This window comes from Macaca thibetana, chromosome 11 (assembly GCF_024542745.1).
Source record: "Macaca thibetana thibetana isolate TM-01 chromosome 11, ASM2454274v1, whole genome shotgun sequence".
Classification (NCBI taxonomy): domain Eukaryota; kingdom Metazoa; phylum Chordata; class Mammalia; order Primates; family Cercopithecidae; genus Macaca; species Macaca thibetana.
In genome coordinates this window covers 97,887,478-97,908,508 of record NC_065588.1, presented here as the reverse complement: position 1 = coordinate 97,908,508, position 21,031 = coordinate 97,887,478, and the positions used below count along the sequence as shown (strand labels likewise).

At 39.5% G+C, this 21,031-nt stretch overlaps 2 protein-coding genes across 13 annotated transcripts in view; both read right to left on the bottom strand.

The window, feature by feature from the left end:
* MYBPC1 (myosin binding protein C1) overlaps positions 1-18,624 on the bottom strand; it is a 98,693-nt gene extending 80,069 nt beyond the window's left edge. For 9 of the 12 annotated variants that reach the window (XM_050750207.1, XM_050750209.1, XM_050750212.1 and 6 more), the window contains exon 1: positions 18,466-18,602. In XM_050750207.1, coding sequence (XP_050606164.1) covers positions 18,466-18,490 — 25 coding nt within the window. In that variant the 5' untranslated portion in view covers positions 18,491-18,602. Of the gene's footprint in view, positions 1-18,465 lie in introns of all 12 variants that reach the window. The other 3 variants (XM_050750219.1, XM_050750208.1, XM_050750210.1) reach the window with 2 other exon arrangements.
* Positions 1-21,031, bottom strand: part of CHPT1 (choline phosphotransferase 1) — a 154,759-nt gene that overhangs the window by 118,793 nt on the left and 14,935 nt on the right. The window lies entirely within an intron of this gene.

Genomic DNA, 21,031 nt, shown 5'->3' with positions numbered 1-21,031 from the left:
TCATCTCCAGGACAAGAAGAGGCAGTTAATGAAGGTGATCGCTTCTAAAATTATCTTCTACTTGACTACTAAATAAAATATAAAGATAGCAAAGTTTTTGTATTATAGACACATTGTGGAATCCTGGGAGCCTTTGTCAGCATATGGGATTTTCCACTTTTTTTTTCCACAAGTGACTCTTGTTGAACAGGGAGAACGATGCCCTGTAACAAGCAGTTTGGCAGAACAGTCACCACTATGTGTAGGCCAAGTGCCCCATTCTAGTCTAGGAAGGCTGGAATGAGCATGGAAAAAGGAATGGATTGCACCGTAACAGAAATCAAGAAAAGAGTAATGCAGGCCTGCCAGGATGCAATAATGTCTTTTTCCATCCCTCATTTTGTGGCTAGTATAAACTTCAATTTATTGCTTTTTAAAAACTTTTATTCAGGTGGCCATAAATAAGTTTATTACTATTTACTAGTGAGGGAGAAGAATATATATAACCAATAGACAAAAAACATAACCTTATACATGGGCAGAAGAAAATGTAGCAGGATGTGATGTAATTCACAGATACAGTGAAAACACAAATGTCCCTTGGATGGCATTGTCAGAAATGTTTTTGTTTCTTCACTACATCATGGAAAGAATCACTCAGGTTATCATCAATCAAAACATGAAACTGTCAGTCAAAGCATTTTATTTTCAGAGATCTGAGTGCAGAAATGGAAATCTAATATTGTCCTCTTGGCTTTGAATAAGTTATTGCAGCACATGGATATCAGAATACTGAGAGCGAGACGCCGATTTCTTTGACACGCTATCTTTCAGACAGGGCCATTGCCATGACATGCCCAAGGACTTCTTCCTGGTTCTGTCTACAGACAAGTTTCTCATCCCTCCAGTCTCCTTTTCCCACAGCTGCAGAAGTTATTTATCCTACAACTGTGTTTCATCCCATTATTCTGCTTGAAAGGGTTTCTATTACTATTTGATTAGGTCTACCCTCCCCAGGTTTGCATTCAAAGCCTTTGTTCATGGGCACTTCTTTCTCTCCCTTCTCTTACTACGTTCCAGTGGCCCCTCTGTTCTAGAGCCATTTCTGTTCACCTTCTGACCTTTCTGCCACTGTTCTCCCCAGCAGACCTCCTGCTTTTTCTGAACATATGATGGAGTCAGACTTAGGTCTGAATCCTGACTCTCTGCCTTATTCATTGTGCAATCATGTGCAATTCCTTAATCTCTAACAGCCTTGGGTCCTTCATCTGTGAAATAAGATTAACAAAATAAATAACCTCTTAGGGTGCCAATTCTATGTAAAATGCGTAGGGTAGTTCCTGCCATGTAGAAAGAGCTCTATAATTCACAGAATGAACTGTTTCCATTACTATTATTTGGCAGTCTTTATCCACATCGCCAACATTTTTCTCAAGGCACTTGGAACTGATTATTCTTTTTTTTTTGAGACAAAGTCTCGCTCTATTGCCAGGCTGGAGTGCAGTGGCGTGACCTTGGCTCACTGCAGTCTCCACCTCCTGGGTTCAAGCAGTTCTCCTGCCTCAACCTCCCAAGTGGCTGGGACTATAGGCACGTGCCACTATGCCCAGTGAATTTTTGTATTTTTAGTAGAGACAGGGTTTCACCATGTTGGCCAGGATGGTCTCGATCTCTTGACCTCATGAACCACCCGCCTCTGCCTCCCAAAGTTCTGGGATTATAGGTGTGAGCCACTGCGCCCGGTCAGAGCTGATTATTCTATTCCGTTCTTCTTTCTTACTCTTTTGCATTCTGGACCATGTCATAACACATTCTCTTTTTACTATGACTTAATTATTGTCTAATAGTCTCTGTATATTTATGTTTCTGTTTCTCCCCCATCTAAACAAAGTCAGGGGTCTTTCCTTCTTTTCTTATCTCCCTGGTGTCTCATTTTATTGCTGAAAACACGTTAAATGCATAGAGAATTGATACAAAAGAATTAAGAAGGGCTTCTTTTGGTGGTTGGATATCAACTATTAAATCGATAATACCTGTTTAGCATCTATGTGCCCAATTCTCATTTTTTAAGGGTAACCATAGTTGCTTAAAAATCCAGCTAAGGCCAATGGTAAATTCTAATCAAATACGTAAAAGAGAATCATCTTGGGCACTAAAACTGTAGATGTTCCCTGAATGTACATTCTCCATTTCCATTTTTTCTATAGCCCCATGGGCTATGTAACAGACCAAAAATCAAAATGATAATGTAAAGGGCTTAATTTAACTTCCACTTAATCCACAAAACATTGGTCATGAATAGCCAACTCTACCAGAGAGAATGGCAGAAACATTATAGGATATTAATGTTAGGACCATTGTGGGATGGTTGCAGGGAGTAGAAATAGAAAAATGTATACTGGCCTGGTAAATAGGCAGATCCAGAACTTTTTCTTCTCAAAATCACAGAAACCTCTTTACTTTATAGCCAGTGAAGGAGTAAATACATTGCAACCCCTTATTAGAACCCACCACATGTAGGACCTAGTGTATATTAATCCTTTTAATCCTTACAACTCTGTGAAATCAGTACTATGATTATCTCCATTTTGCAAGTGGGAACTGAGGCTCTTTGAGATCGCACAGTCTAGGAAGGGTGGAACCAGGCTGTACTCCAGGCTTGCTTGGCTAAGCCTGGCCTCTGCAGCCCCGCCCTGCACTTCCTTTCCCTGCTACTTAAGTTCATCAAGTCAGAACAGGGTTGATGGACTTCTCAGAACAATGACACCATTTTCCCCACTGAATTAGTTGGTCTTAATCTCAAGACCACATAGCCTCATATGGATGTTGTCCTCCCTATTTGTAGGAGTGGGGTGCACATCGATTTCCTCAAGTATGAGATAGAAATAATAGCACAGCCTAACTCAGGGGTCATTGGCGGAATGAATGCATTAGCAGGGGTAGAGAACATGGCAAATGTCACATAGGCTTTATCTTTTCATGGTTTTTATCGTTATGATCATCATTTTTACTCGGACACACCTATGAAAAAGACACTTATGTTTTCCTCCACATGCTGCCTGCTAAGGATATGTCTTATTTCTAGGTCTACGAGCTGTATGTGTTAAAACATGTTTGCATGTGGGGTGGGGACTGGACAGAAGAGGTGAGTCCCTCATAACCCTACTACAAAGTGGGAATAGTAGTTGAGCTCGATGCAATTTATATGCATTATAGTTTGCAGACTGCAGATAAGTAGATCAAACAATGATTCAATCAATCAATCATGGCAAGACAGAAATGATCAGAGAAAATAGGACCTTAGTCTTTTTCGGAGCATTTGAAACAGAAAATTCCAGTTGTCTTAAACCTGGAAACTGGAAAACCAAGGAGTGGTAAAGGCCAAGCAGCACATGACTTAAATGGAAAATGAAGCATTGCAGGTAAGTCTCAGAGACCCCAAGGTGTGCCCATTTACCTTGAAGGAACTTCTCACGCATCTCTCTCACTCTAATTCATATGTTTGTCTCTGACAGGTCCTGTCATGGTCAGCTTTGCCCATTTCTCTAAAAATAATTTACATGTTCCTAAATTTCACTGTCTGCCTCTGTAACATTCGTTCATTAACAGCAATTTCCACAGTACCTCACTGAATAGGAACCATAGGCAGGAGCACCCTTGCAAGCTAAATTCATTCAACTCCCATTATGAATTTAACAAGGTCAGTGGGTTATGAAAGTGGTTACAATGCGATAAGATACCTGTGTTTAGGAAATTCACAGGTAAATGAATTGCCTTTCAGTATCAATTGAGTCACTGAACCAAGTCATGCTGCTCTCTTAAAACATTCAAGACTCATTACTTCCAGAAATCCTCTAGAACTTCTCAAACTGCAGTATGCATATTAATCACTTAGGGATCTGATCGAACTGCAGGTTCTGACTCTTGGGGTCTGCAGCAGTAGGGTTCACGATTCTGCATTTCAAGGTTGCGCAGTGGCTCAGGAGGTCACAGTGGGAGGATCGCTCGAGCCCAGGTGTTTGAGACCTACCTGGGCAACATAATGAAATCCTGTCTTCACAAAAAAACATTTTACATTAGCTGGTGCTTCCTAAGTCCCAGTGACTTGGGAGGCTGAGGTGGGAGTATCACTTAAGCCCAGGAGGTGGAGGCTGCAGTGAGCCAAGATTGTACCACTATACTTCAGCCAGGGTGACAGAGCAAGACCCCATCTCCAGAAATTTTTTTTTTAATTTTAAAAATAAAAAGATTCTGCATGTTTCTAAAAGGCTCCCAGGTGATGCTGCTGGTCCACAACCCACATTTTGAGTAACAAGGCTCAGCACACCCCCTAAATATCACCCGTTCCTCTCCTTTTTCAAATGTGAGTGGGAATCCTAATGGGTTTACAGTAGATGGGGACTTTTCTTCTCCCTTTGATCACAAGCTTCTTGAGGACAAGGCCCTTCTCCTTCTCCTTTTCAGATTCCACACAGCAGGTGCTCCATAAATATAGTTAACTGGCAGGCTGTTCCTCCCTGCACAAAAGCCCCTTCTCCTTGCTGCCAAGAAACCCATAACCGTCCCCTGGCATTCTGTGGGCAGCTTTCTTCGTCTGTGTTCCCCACAGGGAACACTATGTCTTTCATTGGTTCCCCTCCCGCTGGCCAAGGCTCCAGGGGCATTCACCCAAGCGCCATCATTTACATTTCTTCTTACTGTCAACAAATGTCTTCCATTTCTTAACAAGGGCAGGAGAGCAATTAGGGTTAGTTTTGGCTCTCAGGAATATTACACCCCTCGCCTTTCTAAGGAATCCTCCCCTTTTAAAATCGGGGCTCCCAAAAACAGCAAAGCAACTTGTGTCGAGGAACCTGTCCCACCAGTTTCTTAGCAAATAACAGTCAATCACACCAACTGTTGTCAACAAGGTTGGCTGTGTTGCAATGTTCGAGAGGCACCCACCTTTGGTAAGCTCTCTAAATCTTAAACAAGCAAACAGATATTTATTGAGGTGAGGTCCTGCTGTACTTCTGCTTATTCAAAAGCCAAGGGGCAAAGTTCTGTGGAACATTCCTGCTAGGTAAATACAGTTGGTTTTTTGTTCTCCTCTCTTGGTTCTCCCACATAATATCTTTGTTAGAAAACATGCTAACAGGACTAAAGAAGCATGTTTTAAAATGTTTGAATAAAAAAGGAAAAACAAGGATACTTTTTGAAAAAAAATAAGCCCAAGGAAATATTTTAAGGGACAACCTAAAAATGAACTGGTTTGTGAACCAACAACTAAAGCCAGCCCCTTCTTTCCTGGGCAAGGGCGGCTGTTCTTCGATCCTTTCTAATGAACAGATACAGACTTTCTCTCCCTCTGCAGCACTGAAATGCTTTCAAAGGGGTAGATCTATTTATGGTGGATTTTTCCTATGGTCACCTACTGTAAAAAGCACAGGTATGCCACCAATGGCATGCCTGCACAGCCTGTGCCAAGGCATTCTAATTGACGGGCACTGGTGGCAGCTATGAAATAGACAGCCCCATATGTGGCCTTTGTGCTGCTGCAGAAACACTAGGGACCCAGTAACTCCATAAATGGTTTGGCCCTCTCCAGTGGAGTCCATTTCTATTTTCAATGATCAAGGGTTTCATGGTCAGTAATTTAAAGGGGAAAAAAAGAAATCTTACATCTTAAAATTCATTAAACTGTCTCTCTCTCTATGTCTGTGTTTATACACTTAAAACAAAACAAAACACCCAGTTCTCTTCTTCCCATGGGCTGTCTCAAATATTACATTATTTTACCTACTTAAACTATCTTCTGGGCCATTATGTACAATTTAATTTAGTTTTTTATACAAGGAGAGCATATCACATGAGTATATTATATAGGCATAAAAAAGACAGAAGAACACATGATAACAGTTATCACTAAATGTTATGGTTCTAGGTCTCTTTTTGTGGCTTTCTGTCACTTTCGTGGGGAAAATTTTTAAGCAATAAAAAATATTCTTTGGAAATTTGAGGCATAGGGGAAAATTGTATGCTATTCCTAATTATTTTTTCTTATTCTCAAAGTAAAATTCTAGCTTTGAAACAAAACGCGTGAAGGCTTTATGTTTTGTAAACATCATGATGAATAAGGAAGTGTCTACTTGGCCAACTCCTGTACTGTCATTTTTGGTGGTATAGCAAATTATCTTTCTTTTTAGATTAAATATGTAATAAACACTATCAGGTGTCTCCCCTCTTGATGATGGGGTCTGACTCTATATGCATACTCTAACCTGGACCTTATTTGCCCAGACACGAGCACAATGGAAGCTGCCATAGCATAAAATATTGCTTTCACAGGGACATTAATAATGCTTAGAGATGTTTGATTCTCATAAGTTAATCATAAGTGTACCCCATGGCCAGGTGTGGTGGCTCTCGCCTATAATCTCAGCACTTGGGGAGGCAGATGGAATCGCTTGAGCTCAGGAGTTCACGACTAGCCTGTGCAACATGGCAAAACCACATCTCTACCAAAAATACAAGAAATTAGTCGGGCATGGTGTTGCGTGCCTGTGGTCCCAGCTACTTTGGAGGCTGAGGTGGGAGGATTGCTTGAGCTGGGTAGGCGAAGGTTGCAGTGAGCCAAGATTGCACCACCGCACTCCTGAGTGACAGAGTAAGACCCATCTCAAACAAAACAAAACAAACCAAAAACAGTGTACCCCCAAAATCAGCAAATATAAATGACAGTGTATTTTTATTGGCCAAATTGCTTATGTATCACAGATGCAGAATTTGGACAGAAATCAACATTTAATTCAACATTTTCACAGTTACTTGCTTATTTTGTTCCCCACTCTATTCATTATAGGCATCATGGGTCTGGATACCTTATACTTTGGGATTTAAGAGAATTACATACTTTTTAAATAAGTAGGCTGGGCTTGGTGGCTCACGCCTGTAATCCCATCACTTTGGCAGATGGGGGTGGGTGGCTTGCTTGAGCTCAGGAGTTCAAGACCAGGCCTGGCAATGTAGTGAGACCCTGTCTCTATACAAAAACAAAACAACAACAACAAATAAACTAAATTGATTTATATTAGTGGTTCTCAAAGTATGATCTGGGATCTTCAGGAGCTCCCTAGGTAGGGAGTTTACCAGGTCAAAATGATTTTCATAATAGTAATGCTAAGACATTATTTGCCTTTTTCACTCATATTCTCTAAGAAATAGACAGTGAAGTTTTCCAGAGGATACATAATGTGTAATGATATCAACGTTCTGACAGCTAATAGAATTGTTTGTGTATTCTTGTGTGTGTGTGTGTGTTTCTTTTTTGAGAAGGGTCTCATTCTGTCACCCAGGCTGGAGTGCAGTGGCGTGATCTCGGCTCACTGCAGCCTCGATCTCCCCAGGCTCAGATGAACTTCCCAGATCAACCTCCTGAGTAGCTGGGTCTACAGGCATGTACCATGTCCGACTAATTTTTGTATTTTTTAGTAGAGACGAGGTTTTGCCATGTTTCTTAGGCTGGTCTCGAATTCCTGGGCTCAAGCAATCTGCCCACCTCAGCTTTCCAAAGTGCTTGGATTACAGGCATAAGCCACCACGCTTGGCTGTATTCTTGTATTTTAAACATTATCAATTTTACTTTTATTTATTTATTTATTTTGAGACAGAGTTTTGCTCTTGTTGCCCAGGCTGGAGTGCAATGGCGTGATCTTGGCTCATTACAACCTCCACCTCCCGGATTCAAGAGATTCTCTTGCCTCAGCCTCCTGAATAGCTGGAATTACAGGGGTCCACCAGCACATCCAGCTAATTTTTTGTATTTTTAGTAGAGACAGGGTTTCACCATGTTGGCCAGGTTGGTCTCAAACTCCTGACCTCAGGTGATCCATCTGCCTCGGCCTCCCTGAGTGCTGGGATTACAGGCATGAGCCACCACGCCCAGCCAATTTTAATTTTTAATACAGTAAATATTATATGACACACGAATACAATATTTACTGTACTACAAATTAAAATTAGTGTGTATAATACACTATTTATGCACATAAACAAATGCTCTTTAGTTTATCAGTAATTGTTAAGGGTGCAAATGGATCTGAGACCAAAAGGTTTGAACCACTGGTTTTGAATTTATTGCAAACCTCTTTGGAAAAAGATTTTGTGCATGTTATTTTAAAACAAACTCAGGTCATATACATCATATACATCTGCAGCTTTGATAAAACAAATGAATCAGTCAAAATAAAAACCATACATTGATTTTGAGGGCAATAACTCATTTTCCTAAGTGCACCGTAATAGAGACAAAAGGGCAATAGTGCCTAGTAGCACCTCCTCTACGCAGAATTCAGCTATCTAGCAACTTACCTAATGGCTTCTGACCACCCAAATAAAAAGACCTCTGAAGGGCCTCTGCATTTATCTCAAGCTTCTGCGTTCTGTGCACTACGAGTTTCTGTGTTTTCCTCATGGAACAAGGCCCTAGCTCCTCAGTAAACCCAGAGCCTGGGGCTTGGGAAAGGTAAGCAGGGTGCCTGAGGAGCAAAATTTAAGGAGGTCACTTAAGGTGCTGACCCTGCATTTTGATGACCCAGAAAGTGAGTGCCTTCTTAAATATTGTGCCTTAGATGGTGCTAAACTCTACTCAGCCAGATTAATGACCTGGAACGGAGTCTATAACAAAGGACAAAGGGGAGTGAGGGCAACAGCTTCATATGCTGACTGACAAGAGTACTAAAGAAGACAGCACACTTCTAGGAGGCAAAAAGTGAGAAAGCTAAGAAAAATTGGACAGAAATTCAAAATACAAATCAATATGAGCCCAGTTTTCAAAAAAGCAAATAATTTGGTCTCTCAGGGTGTCACATGATACTAACAACTGATGTCTGTAATTTAAGACAAATTATATCCACTGTACTTTATTTTTCAAATCAAAGGAGTAATATACTACATTTTAAGAATGTTTCTATTCAAACTGGTGGAAAAAATAAGGCTCTGAGGTTATATAACAAAATTAACCTTTAGCTGTGCAGAGAATCTGGTTATACAGAATGATTCAATCAATTTAATCCATATTTATTTACTGTGGTTAAATGTTGCCAAAGTCTGTACTGTATTCTAATGTTCTGAATAGATGAGGTCTAATGATACATCAATCATGTAAATTTTCAATGACTCATTATTCAACTTTTGGAATTTCCCTGAATCTACAGGGTTTTTTTCCTCCCCTAGTCAATTCATTCTTTTGTCCTTCTAATTATGCAAGTTTCAACTCAGGATGTCATTTCACACAGGAAGAGGATTAAAATATGGTCCTTATTACATAGCAACAAATAACTTCTCATTGTTAACATGGGGCTGGAGGAAAATTGCTAAGATCTGAGGACTTGCCTTCCTCCCAACGCTTACCATGTTTTAAAGAATCAAATGGGATTGGAGTGGCATATATGAGGGTGTGTTTTGCAGAGGAAGATTTACTCAAATTGAAGGAGCTTAACATTTTAGCATAGGTCAAAAGGAAATTATTGCAAAAGCAATTTGTATTGTTAACAATTTCATCCTTTACTGTGTCTTTTCTGGGGATCTTGCATCACTTATTATTATTATTATTATTTTGAGACAGGATCTCGCTCTGTCACCCAGGCAGGAGTGCAGTGGCATGATCATGGCTCACTGCAGCCTTGACCTCGTGGGCTCAAGTGATTCCAAGTAGCTGGGACTACAGGTGTGCACCACCACACCCAGATAATTTTTGTATTTTTTGTAGAGATGAGGTTTCACCATGTTGCTCAGGCTGGTCTCAAACTCCTGGGCTCAAGCAATTCTCTGGCCTTGGCCTCCCAAAGTGCTGGGATTACAGGCATGAGCCACTGTACCTGACCTGTGTCATTTATTTATGTGGCTATAGGGTTATAGGATAAATCTCTTAAAGGTCTTGCTCCAAGCCATTGCTGGACCTCACATTGGGTGACTTTTTAAAAATAGAGGCAAAAGAGTCCTGACGCCAGGTGGGGTCATAAAAATAAAATTCCACCACAGTAAACACAGTGACACTCAATCAGTCACCCACCACATCCATATGTGGTCATGGAGAGTTCTTTATGTGGTTATCTCAGGAAAGCGCAGACTGAGGAAGACCCTATCCACCAAAAAGCACCCCTGATAGGGAGAGAAATCTTTTTTTTTTTTGAGACGGAGATTCGCTCTTGTTGCCCAGGCTGGAATACGATGGCACAATCTTGGCTCACCACAACCTCCATCTCCGGGTTCAAGCGATTGTCCTGCCTCAGCCTCCTGAGTAGCTGGGATTACAGGCATGCACCGCCACACCCGGCTAATTTTGTATTTTTAGTAGACATGAGGTTTCTCCATGTTGGTCAGGCTGGTCTCGAACTCCCGACCTCAGGTGATCCTCCCACCTTGGCCTCCCAAAGTGTTGGGATTATAGGCATGAGCCACTGCACCCAGCCAGGGAGAGAAATTGTAAAGTCCCACAAACCCAAGCCTTATAACCTTTGGTGTCAGATATAGTTATTGTTCAACTGTGTAGGGTAACTCTTTCATCTAAGTGGGAAAGGCCATGTCCCCACAATGGAACAGTGAAGAAACAACCCAACCGTTATCACCTTATGCTATATGCTGACAACTAGAGACCCCTGAATTGGACATGGCTCATTTCAGTAAGAACACAGCAGAGCTCATGGAGTACAGACCTTTTATTTGATCTGAGCTTCGATGGGTGAAAGCGAAGATGTCTCACTACAAGTAAAAGAAGGAAATGTGGTGGTGGCAATGACGGTTATGACTATCATAGCAGCTTTCTTGGCATGTATTATAAATATTACACTAGTGAGGAGGTGAGCAGTGGTTGTTACATCCCTTATGTTGAGGGAAATGCCATCAAAATTTATATGAAATTTGAGGCATTTAATACCTTATACCAGACAAGATTTCTGACTTTACTGCTTTAGGAGGAAAATGCTTGAAATCTTTCCATATGTTAGGCCCTGTTCGAAGCACTTTACCTGTCCAGGCATGGTGGCTTATGCCTGTAATCCCAGCACTTTGGGAGGCCAAGGCAGGTGGATCACTTGAGGTCAGGAGTTCGAGACCAGCCTGGCCAATATGGTGAAACCCCATCTCTACCAAAAGAATACAAAAATTAGCCAGACGTGGTGGCACACGCCTGTAACCCCAGCTACTCGGGAGGCTGAGGTAGGAGAATTGCTTGAACCAGGGAGGCAGAGGTCGCAGTGAGTCGAGATCACGCCACTGCACTACGGCCTGGGCAACAGAGAAAGACTCCATCTCAAATAAAAAATAAAATAAGATAAAATAAGCACTTTACCTGGTGTATTTCAGTTAATTCTTACTGAGACCCAATGAGTTGATACTGTTTTATTCACGTACAGATGAGGAAACAGAGGCATACAAAGTGTAAGTAACTCAGTTCATGGTGCAGCTGGAATTTGAGCTGTCTAGAATGTTCTATGAATATTATAACTTTTTATGTCACCATGTTTAATAATGAATATGATTTAAGATGCATAAAGAAAAAGCCAAGATACATACTATGTGCATAACAACCCTAAAGACATCTAACTCTAAACATGACAAAATGTAGAATTACACACATGGACAAATTTTTAGTTTTAAGTAGAGCATTGTCTTCCAAGATTCATAAAAGTTTTTAGAAGGCAAACGATATTAACGGATGCAAGCAAAGCAATTTATAAAGAGTATTATATTATAGTTGAGTAATTTACAAAGAGATCTGATACTATTTAGAGAAAGATTTGGACAATTTTGGAGAAGAATAATATTTAGCCAAAATAGCTAAATACACATCAAAAAAATGAATAGAACAAAATCATAAGATCTAACATCTGACATATTATTAAGTGTAATTTTAGATGCTGCCCTGATGTGCCAAATTGGCCTAAAAATGATTCCTAAGGGAGTATAAAAGGGCAAGCCTTATCAAAGTGGATTTAGACTTGAAAGGCATAATGAAAGTCAGATTACAGTTAGCTTTTTGTGAACTCATTTTAGAAAGAGAAATAAGTGTGAGATTGAATGATCCTGGTCTTTGCCTCTGCCACATCAATCAATTCATGCCCCAATCTAATGGTACCTAAAACTTTACTCTGGAAATGTATGTTAAAGCCAGCCCATGAATACTCTGTCCCATGAATGGAAGTATCTCAAAATTTGGCCAGTGGTCTATCTTTGGGCTGTCTAAACCAAATGTACTCTTTGTAAATTAAAACTGAGCCTATCCACAGAGAGCAGAATTATGACAAGACAGTATCATCACTTTGATTTTGAGGGGCTCTTTGTAAAAAGCTGCGTGGTCAGAAGCCCTCTTCTCATCTGGTTATGAGATAATTTGCATACATATAGGAAATTAAGTGACAAAGTCTTTTCTTCTTTTTCACAGTTTCATTTTCCTTAATTGCTATGCTCTCAAATTTTAGGAAACCCCTCTTGAATAAACAGTAGCTACTTCATGATTAACCTAACTCAGAGCACTAATTCAGCTGCTACCTTTCTGTGTATTTATTCAGTTTCCCCAGGATGCAGTACTCTGAACAAACCAAGGGTTCCAGAAAAGACATCTGTTTCCATCAAGAACTAACATGGAATAAGAACAAAGAAGACGTGGCCACATGCTCTCAGGTACACACATTAAATTAAAATTTCCGTACTTATTTTTGGCTGCTAGAACTTTAATCCCGTTCTTTATCATCTAACACACTTAAGCATGTCTAGAGATGAAGTTTAGAATTACCACAGAAGATACTGGCAGGCAAGAGTATTTTGTGTCTCTTAATATAGTTTTCATAGACTAATTAAGGAGCAGTGAAGATAAAAATAGCCATTATTAATTATAATAAAAACTATTCTCTGTGTCCATAAACAGCCTAAAAATAATTTAAAAAAAAAAAAACAGTTGCAATAATTTTAAATACAAGTAACAAAAATGCTTCCTTGGACTGTAAAAACAATAGCAATAATGACACAGCAGTCTCCTCTCACAACCATATGAAATTGAAAAGAAGAATGCATTTGTTTACAAAAGTATTGCAAAAACGTCATTTTGTATTTATTCAAGTTTTTAAAGAGACCACTTATTTATTTGTTTTTGTGCCCAAGCATTTTTTAAAAGCAACTTCAGCCTGGGTAGTTGACTTCAACACTCATGTTTGATTCGGGGATACTTTGAAATTGCTGTAAATAAGGAAACGCTATGAATTGCGTGTGTATACAGAGCCTAAAAAAAAAAAAAAGTTTCAAGGCCATGTCTCATGGCCAAAATAAAGTGAGTCATTGAGAGCATAAAGGATTGTAAGCTCTTCATGCTTTCCACCCTTCTGGGTTCCTTAGACCAGCTAGTGAGCCTAACTTCCACCTTTGATCACTCCACAATCTTCCCTTACTCCTGACCTCACTGTTTGAAATGCCTGGGAACTAGAGGGAATTTCTTTAGATTTACTGAGTGAGAAGTAAGGATACAATTTGTTTTTCCAAAGTGTTTTTAAAGCGATATATTTAGGGCGCTTCAGAGGAAAGAATTGGCCGGTCCTTTATTTATCTTCCTAACAGGTGCAGTCGGAGCAGTCATAAAAGCAGGCTACTGAAAAAGAAGGATTCTGCCAAGTATTAAGCCCCTCTAGTACGCATTTGCCCTAGAGTATTCCTTCTTACAACACAGAGCTCAATTATATGCCATGAATCTCCAGCACAGCATGGCGGTTTTTCTCAGGAGGAAAAAATATGATGGCATTCATTCATATAACTTCTTTATTTTCCGTCCAAACCTTCAACTTGGCCTCGATGAGCCATTCGAAGTCAAAAGGGAAACAACTGCCCTTGATAAACTATCTTTCCTCCTCCCCTCTTCCTTTCTCTTAGTTTTCTGCATTAATTATTAACTTTTCCCCAATTTGAGGTAAGGGTAGTATTTATATATTAATAAATATTTCCAAAGACAAATTGATTTCGGTGTTTGAAATAGGCCATTCACTCTCTTGCATGTAGAAACTGAAGGTCAAAGAAGAAATATGAGAAGGAGGTTTCCCATCAAGGGAGCTCCTTTTCTGATGGATGACTAAGCCCTGAGAAATGCTTAGAAATAGGCAAGAGGTGATGAATGCTGCTGTACATTCAGGTAGGTTTGGGGCTCGGCAGAACTTTAAAATGTGATGAAATCTCTAGAGACCAAGGAAAAAAAGATACAGAAATGGAAAAACCCTTATGGACTCAAACAACAACAACAACAACAACACTGTTCTCTGCTCCCATGGTCCCATCTATTCCTACTGAAATGTAGATCAAGATGGATAAGATGAATATTGTATGTTGACACAGCAAAAGAATCTGCAGTAACAAAGGTATGCCTTTGCCTCCTGAAGTTATCAGAATGGCACCTTAAAATTATGGTCATAATGGAACCTGTGTTTGGCCATACATTTGAGTTTTCAAGAAGGGATCTTACACGGAAAATGAGAAAACCACAGTGACGCTTGAGATGTTCTGAATGACACACAAGCACCAAAGAGGAACTTTTGCCTTTTTGGAGAATTTAAGTACATTAAATATAATAAGCTCTGATAAATCAGAAACAAAAAGTGAAATTCATGTTAAGACCTCAACTCAGTGTTTTAGAAGGTATTTTTTCTGAGTTTTATAGTATCTAACAGTTAATAGGCCAGGCATGGTAACTCACGCCTGTAGTCTCAGCACTTTCGAAGGCAGAGACAAGTGGATCTCTTGAGCCCAGGAGTTCGAGACCAGCCTGGGCAACACAGTGAGATCCCCCCATCTCTACTGAAAATATAAAAATTGGCTATTAGCTGGGCATGATGGCATGCATCTGTGGTCCCAGCTACTGGGGAGGCTGAGGTGGGAGGATCGCTTGAGCCTGGGAGGCAGTGTTTGCAGTGAGCCATGATTGCACCACTGCACTCCAGCCTGGTGACAGAATGAGAACTTTTCTGGAAAAAAAAAAAAAAAAGAAGAATCTGACAGCTAACAGGTGTCCCAGGATGTTAAAGAATCAGGTTTTATGGTTTTAATCATTACATATGCCAGAGGTAAAATTCTGAGGAAATCATTTTTATGTGTTTAGCAGCCATTCATACTATTCTTTAATGAACAGAGATTCTGCCACAGAAGAAAGCCTGTTGCAATTGTTTAGTTTGGGGTTGATAAAATTTCTTTTTGACTCGAAAAGAGAAATTTCCAGTGAAAGGTGATTTCTTGGCCGGGCTCGGTGGCTCACACCTGTAATCCCAGCACTTTGGAGGCCGAGGTAGGTGGATCACCTGAGGTCAGCAGGTCGAGACCAGCCTGGCCAACATGGTGAAACCCCGTCTCTACTAAAAATACAAAAATTAACTGGGTGTGTTGGTGGGTGCCTGTAATCCCAGCTATTTGAGATGCTGAGGCACATGAATCACTCGAACCTGGGAGGCAAAGGCTGCAGTGAGCGAAGATCATGGCACTGCACTCCAGCCTAGGCCACAGAGTGAGATACTGTCTCAAAAAAAAAAAAAAAAAAAAAAAAGAAAGAAAGAAAGATGATTTCTTTACACAGTAGGAACCGGGGAATTAACTGTAGGGCACTTACTTGTACTCAATTAATAATTGCTATATAAATGAATATATCAAAGGCATCCTGGGAGAGCCCCACAAATCTGAAGCTTCCTACCACATCCCCCCAATTTGATCGGAATAACTTATTTGTACTAGGCCTTAGGTTCTGTAAGAATCCAAAGTGGTGTAAGGTAAGTTTTATCTGGAACTGACAGTACAAATAACATAGTTCTCCAAAGAATAGATAATATACAACTGATGACGGTAAAAAGTAGAACAATGGGAAGTGGTTACTCCTTAAGAATACTGCTTGCTTTCTCCAAAAGGGCTCACTGAGCCACCCAGCATATTCCAAGAGTCTAAACAAGGACTATGGACTAATTACTTCCATTAGACTTCCTCCTCGAGATCCAGAGTTACAGCTGTCCTTCCTCCTCCTCCTTAGAAGAACCAGCTCTCCCAAGATTTAAGAAGAAAACTCCCAGAATTCGGTCAGGGTAGGCTGGGAGGTAGTTGAGTGAGACATGTTTTGTACCTTCAGGTGCTGAAAACTCAGCCTCTTTTGAAGAGTTGCCAGATCCTCCTGGATCCTAGGAAGGCCCAACCAGCCCATATGCCCTCTCAAGATTCATAGCAAGTGGTCATGGCCTCCCTGGGCATGGCTTTCCGAGCTGTGGGAAAGATTCAGAAGACCCAGAGGCTGAAGGAACCTCTCCTTTGGGCAGGTTTCTGCAGATAGTTTGAAATGATTCTGAAGAACTGGTTCGAGGCCATGTTTTATTTTTCAGAGGGATGCTTATATGTAATCAAACTAACCCCAGTGAAAATGAAATCGCAGTTAGGAGAAGAAGAAAGGAGCAGAATAGTTCATGAATTGCCATACTCCTTACTCTTCTGATGTAAACAATATTAAAATGCAATTATTTCACTAAGGAACGCTCTTCGAGGTACAGTTCCTTTAAGAATCAGTTGCACTGGTAAGGGAACCAAAAAAATCTCTGTACTTCCTCAATGGATTTTAAATATATCAGTAACTCTTTTTGCTCCACTCCCCATCATCCAAATTTACACTAACCAAAGAATTTATGGGTATAAAATTACCGTCCTGGGTGGAGGAACTGCTACACAGAATAGCAACGTGCTTTTAGAGCAAAAGAAGATCATGGAGTCTTTAGTATCCATGCTGATTTATTCAGAAAGAAAAAATATATATCGGGGGGTGGGGGCTAAAGTTAAAGATATATTTTCCTCTTTGCAGCCCTACAATTTCTTTCCCTGTAAAAGCAGAGTGAATCAGACTGAGTTGTCAAATGAAAAGTAAACTTCATTGCCTCTAGTAATCAGAGTAATTTAATTAGCTTTATTGGCTCTCACAGCCTGTCACCTTATTTATTGGTTTTTCAGCTTTCTTCTCATTTTCAATTAGGCTTTAAAAAAATGCAAAATCATTCACTAAATTCAGAATAATTAAAACAATATTGTGTTTCCAGTTTGGAAACATGGTAGAATGCATTTCATCTGGGTACACTTCGGAGAGGTTAAAGTGACAGAGCAGATAAAAAGGACACTTAATACACACGTAAATCATTTGCATTACAAATAAGATACTTTAGCAGGGGTTGGACTCCCTGCCTGACAGTCAGGATTAAGTTCCCATATTAATGCATGCATTTGGTGTGGTTATTTTGGGTGAAAGACTTCATCCATCAATGCCCTCTGCCACTAAGTAAGGCCAACCTGTAAACTGATCACCACAGCCTGTCAACACTGGTTACTTAATTATATAAAGAAAATATATTTAAAAGACTTTTGATAATTTGGTTAATATTTCAACTTTGAGTTCAACGTGTAACATATTTTTCAAGATTCCTTAAAATAATGGCTAAAGCATTTTTAAGAATTAAAAACTGAAAACTATGACATTTTAATGTTTCCTGCTACTTTTTATTTTTCTTTTATTTGCAGAAGGGAAAAATAAAGATTCAAGAAGCACTAGTGAAGATGAATATAAATGAAATAATATTTTAAAAGATATTTTCTTTAAAAGTTAAATTCAATGCATGCATACTATTAATTTGTGCTTATTATTTATTTTCATAATTAATAATTCCAATTTACTTCTGTTACCAATTGGTAGTTTTAATATACTAATAACTTTTTAGAAAGGAGAAACTTTGTTAGAGAAACATTTCTTCTAAGGAAGAATATTTTTATACTTTCAGCTTAACTATTCTTAAAGGCTACATATTATGAAATTCTCTACAATAAAACTCGTGAAAGAACAATCTATTCATGACATTCAGGGATATCCTTTTTTCCTGGTGTTTGGTTTTCTTTCCATGCAAGAATTTAATAATGAACCTCCAAAGGCACTGATAAGAACACAACAAAAAATCCTTCATCTGTATATTTTAAATATGTTTCCATTTAAAAAATGTAGCAAATCTGGAAATAATGTCACAAATTCTTTTTTGAAATCTTGATCCAATGTATTAACCATTTTAGAAAATATTTTAAGTCTTCTACTCTCTGCAAATTGCAAATACATGGTAAAAATTTGTGACTAAACCTAAGAAAATATGCTTGAAAATGTAATCTGGTTACCATCAGCAATTAACATCCTTAAATTACACTTTAAGGATTCTTTACAATTGAGTGATAGAATTATCATTTGATAATTTTAGTCAATATCCCTTTAGAAACTATCATTATCAGAAATTTTTAAATTCAGTATACTCTCACTGTATTTTTCCTTTGGTCTGTTTAATTTAAACCATCTTTTCCTTAAATCATAGTGATTTTATTTTCTCATCTAGTTAAGAAATTTGTTATTTGTTTGAAGACAAATACCAAAATAAACACACTTTATTAAGGAGTACAACAAAAAGATTTCTGGATAAGTCTTACCCTCTTTCTTAGTGGGTTCTGGCATGACCACAGTAAGATGTTATTCTTTAAAGAGTTTTCTCCCCTCCACGACTAGTTGACAGAAACCCACAGGCAGGCGAGAGATAGTGCAGGTCGGTGTGACAAGCAGTTGGGGAGAAACTCAGTGCTTTTATACTGCCTCTGAACATCAATCATGATGGCACCTCCCTTTCTTCAGCACAAGGATGCAGGAACTTGACAGCTATGGGGACCTTTCTCACATCTGTTGTCTGCACTCTGCTCTCTCGCCTACTGGAAGGAATCTCCTGCCCATCTCATGTGGCTGATGAGAACACCTCTAACTTTCTAAATTCAGCCGCAGCCTCGTGCTCCGTCTTGCTCTTCTCTCTCTGACAGATGCATGTGCTGACTCAGGAGTGCAAAAAGTTTGCTGGATGATTAAAAAAAAAATCAAATTAAAAATCATGATATGCCAATCCAACCAATGCCTTAATTTTCACCAAGACTAGACAGAAAAGTCTTTGTATTCAGATGATCATTTTTATGCTCCAATTAGCTTTTCATTTTCATCAATCCTTAATTATTGCATTATATTTTTTCTTGTTCCTTACTGATATGTCAATATCAAGTTTTCAAGCCAAATCTCTAGGTTAAATAACTTGTCTCTTGTTCTCCTCTAAGAAGAGCAAAGATTTCTATTAAGGGATACTCTGCGTTTGCATTTTTTTCCAAAAGCATCATTTTTCAAAATTATAGGACATATAAAAGAATGAGACAATGGCACATGCTACAACATGGATGAAGCTTGAGAGCATCACACTAAGTGAAAGAAGTCAGTCAGATATACAAACATAGACTATAAAATAATAGATCACTGCTGGGCTCGTGCCTGTAATCCCAGCACTTTGGGAGGTTGAGGCGGGTGGATCACCTGAGGTCAGGAGTTCAAGACCAGCCTGACCAACATGAAGAAACCCCATCTCTACTAAAAATACAAAATTATCTGGGCATGGTGGCACTTGCCTGTAATCCCAGCTACTCGGGAGGCTGAGGCAGGAGAATCACTTGAACCTGGGAGGTGGAGGTTGCGGTGAGCCGAGACTGCACCATTGCACTCTGACCTGGGCAACAAGAGTGAAACTCCATCTCAAAATAATAATAATAATAATAAATAATAGATCACACATTGTACAATTCCACTTATATGAAATGTCCAGGATAGGCAAATCCGTATCAGTGTATCAGTGTTTGCCAGCGGCCTGAGGGAGGTGGAATTGGGAGTGACTGCCAGGGCATACGGGGTTTCTTTTGGTCATGATGAAAATGTTCTGGGATTAGATACTGGTGATGGTTGTACAACTTTGTGAATATATTAAAAACCACTGAATTATACACTTAAAAATATATGTGGAGGCTGGGTGCAGTGCTCGGGCCTATAATCCTGGCACTTTGGGAGGCCAAGGTGGGAAGATTATTTGAAGCCAAGAGTTGGAGACTAGCCTGGGTAACAAACCAAGACCCTGTCTCTACAAAAAATAAAAATAAAATAAATAGATATGTATGGGGCCTGGGCAAAGAAAGTCAAATGGACTAGTAGCTACTGTTTTGATTCAAGATGGTAATTGGAGGGTACACAAATCTAACTTAAGATGTTGAAAGACTGTAGTAGATGTGGTCACTTTCTCCCAAAACACTCATGGAACTGATAGAGAAATAGGAACTACCAAGTAGTCAACCCAAAGAAGACACCTTACTTTCTTTGTTCACATGCGCTAGTACTAACCCGAGTTTCTATGGAAAGACAGCTACCCACATGCCTTTATTGGTGTGTGTTTTCGAGATAATTTTCAAAAAACTTTGATTGATTGGTTCTGAAGCAGCCGCACTGTCTCGTCTAATTTCCCTTGTGGCTGAGAGTGCAGCTGGTCAGACTTAGCTCTACCAAACTATGTGCCAAGCTGACTTTTCATATAAGGGTGGAAACTCGACTTAGAAGTCAATAGCATCATGCTTTAGTTATGTGGCGGGGAGGCGGGGGAAGCCAGTCAAGATGGTAATGAACATCGTTTATAAAGAAAGCCTCTCCTTAACCACATAATACTACTGAGGACACTGTTGTACTTAAAAAAAAAAAAAAAAAGTTCCTTTGCTGAGTCCACTCTGGTAATATCAATTAATAGATGAAACAAATGAAAGAGCCTAGAATCTGAAGTCAGTCCCTTGGGTTCTATTTCTGGATCTATCATTAACCAGCTTAGTGACTCTAAGAAAGTCAGGGGGGTTTCTGGGCCTCAGTTTCTTTTTGTGTAAAAAAAGGGGGCTTTAAAACAATGATCTTGGAGGCTCCTGAGAGTTTTAACACTGTGATTTTATTTGGGAAATCTCTAAGAGAGAATTGTTTTTTTCAGCGTTCCCAGCACACTGAACACCACATATGAAATGGACATAGGGCAGAGTGTCGTGTTGCATAAGAATGTTTATAGCGAAGGGCAGATTTCACACATGCCACAAAAGAGGTGCCATGCCATCATTGGCTTCTGCAGAAACCCCATTGGGTTTTTAATACACTGATCATCTTACTGAG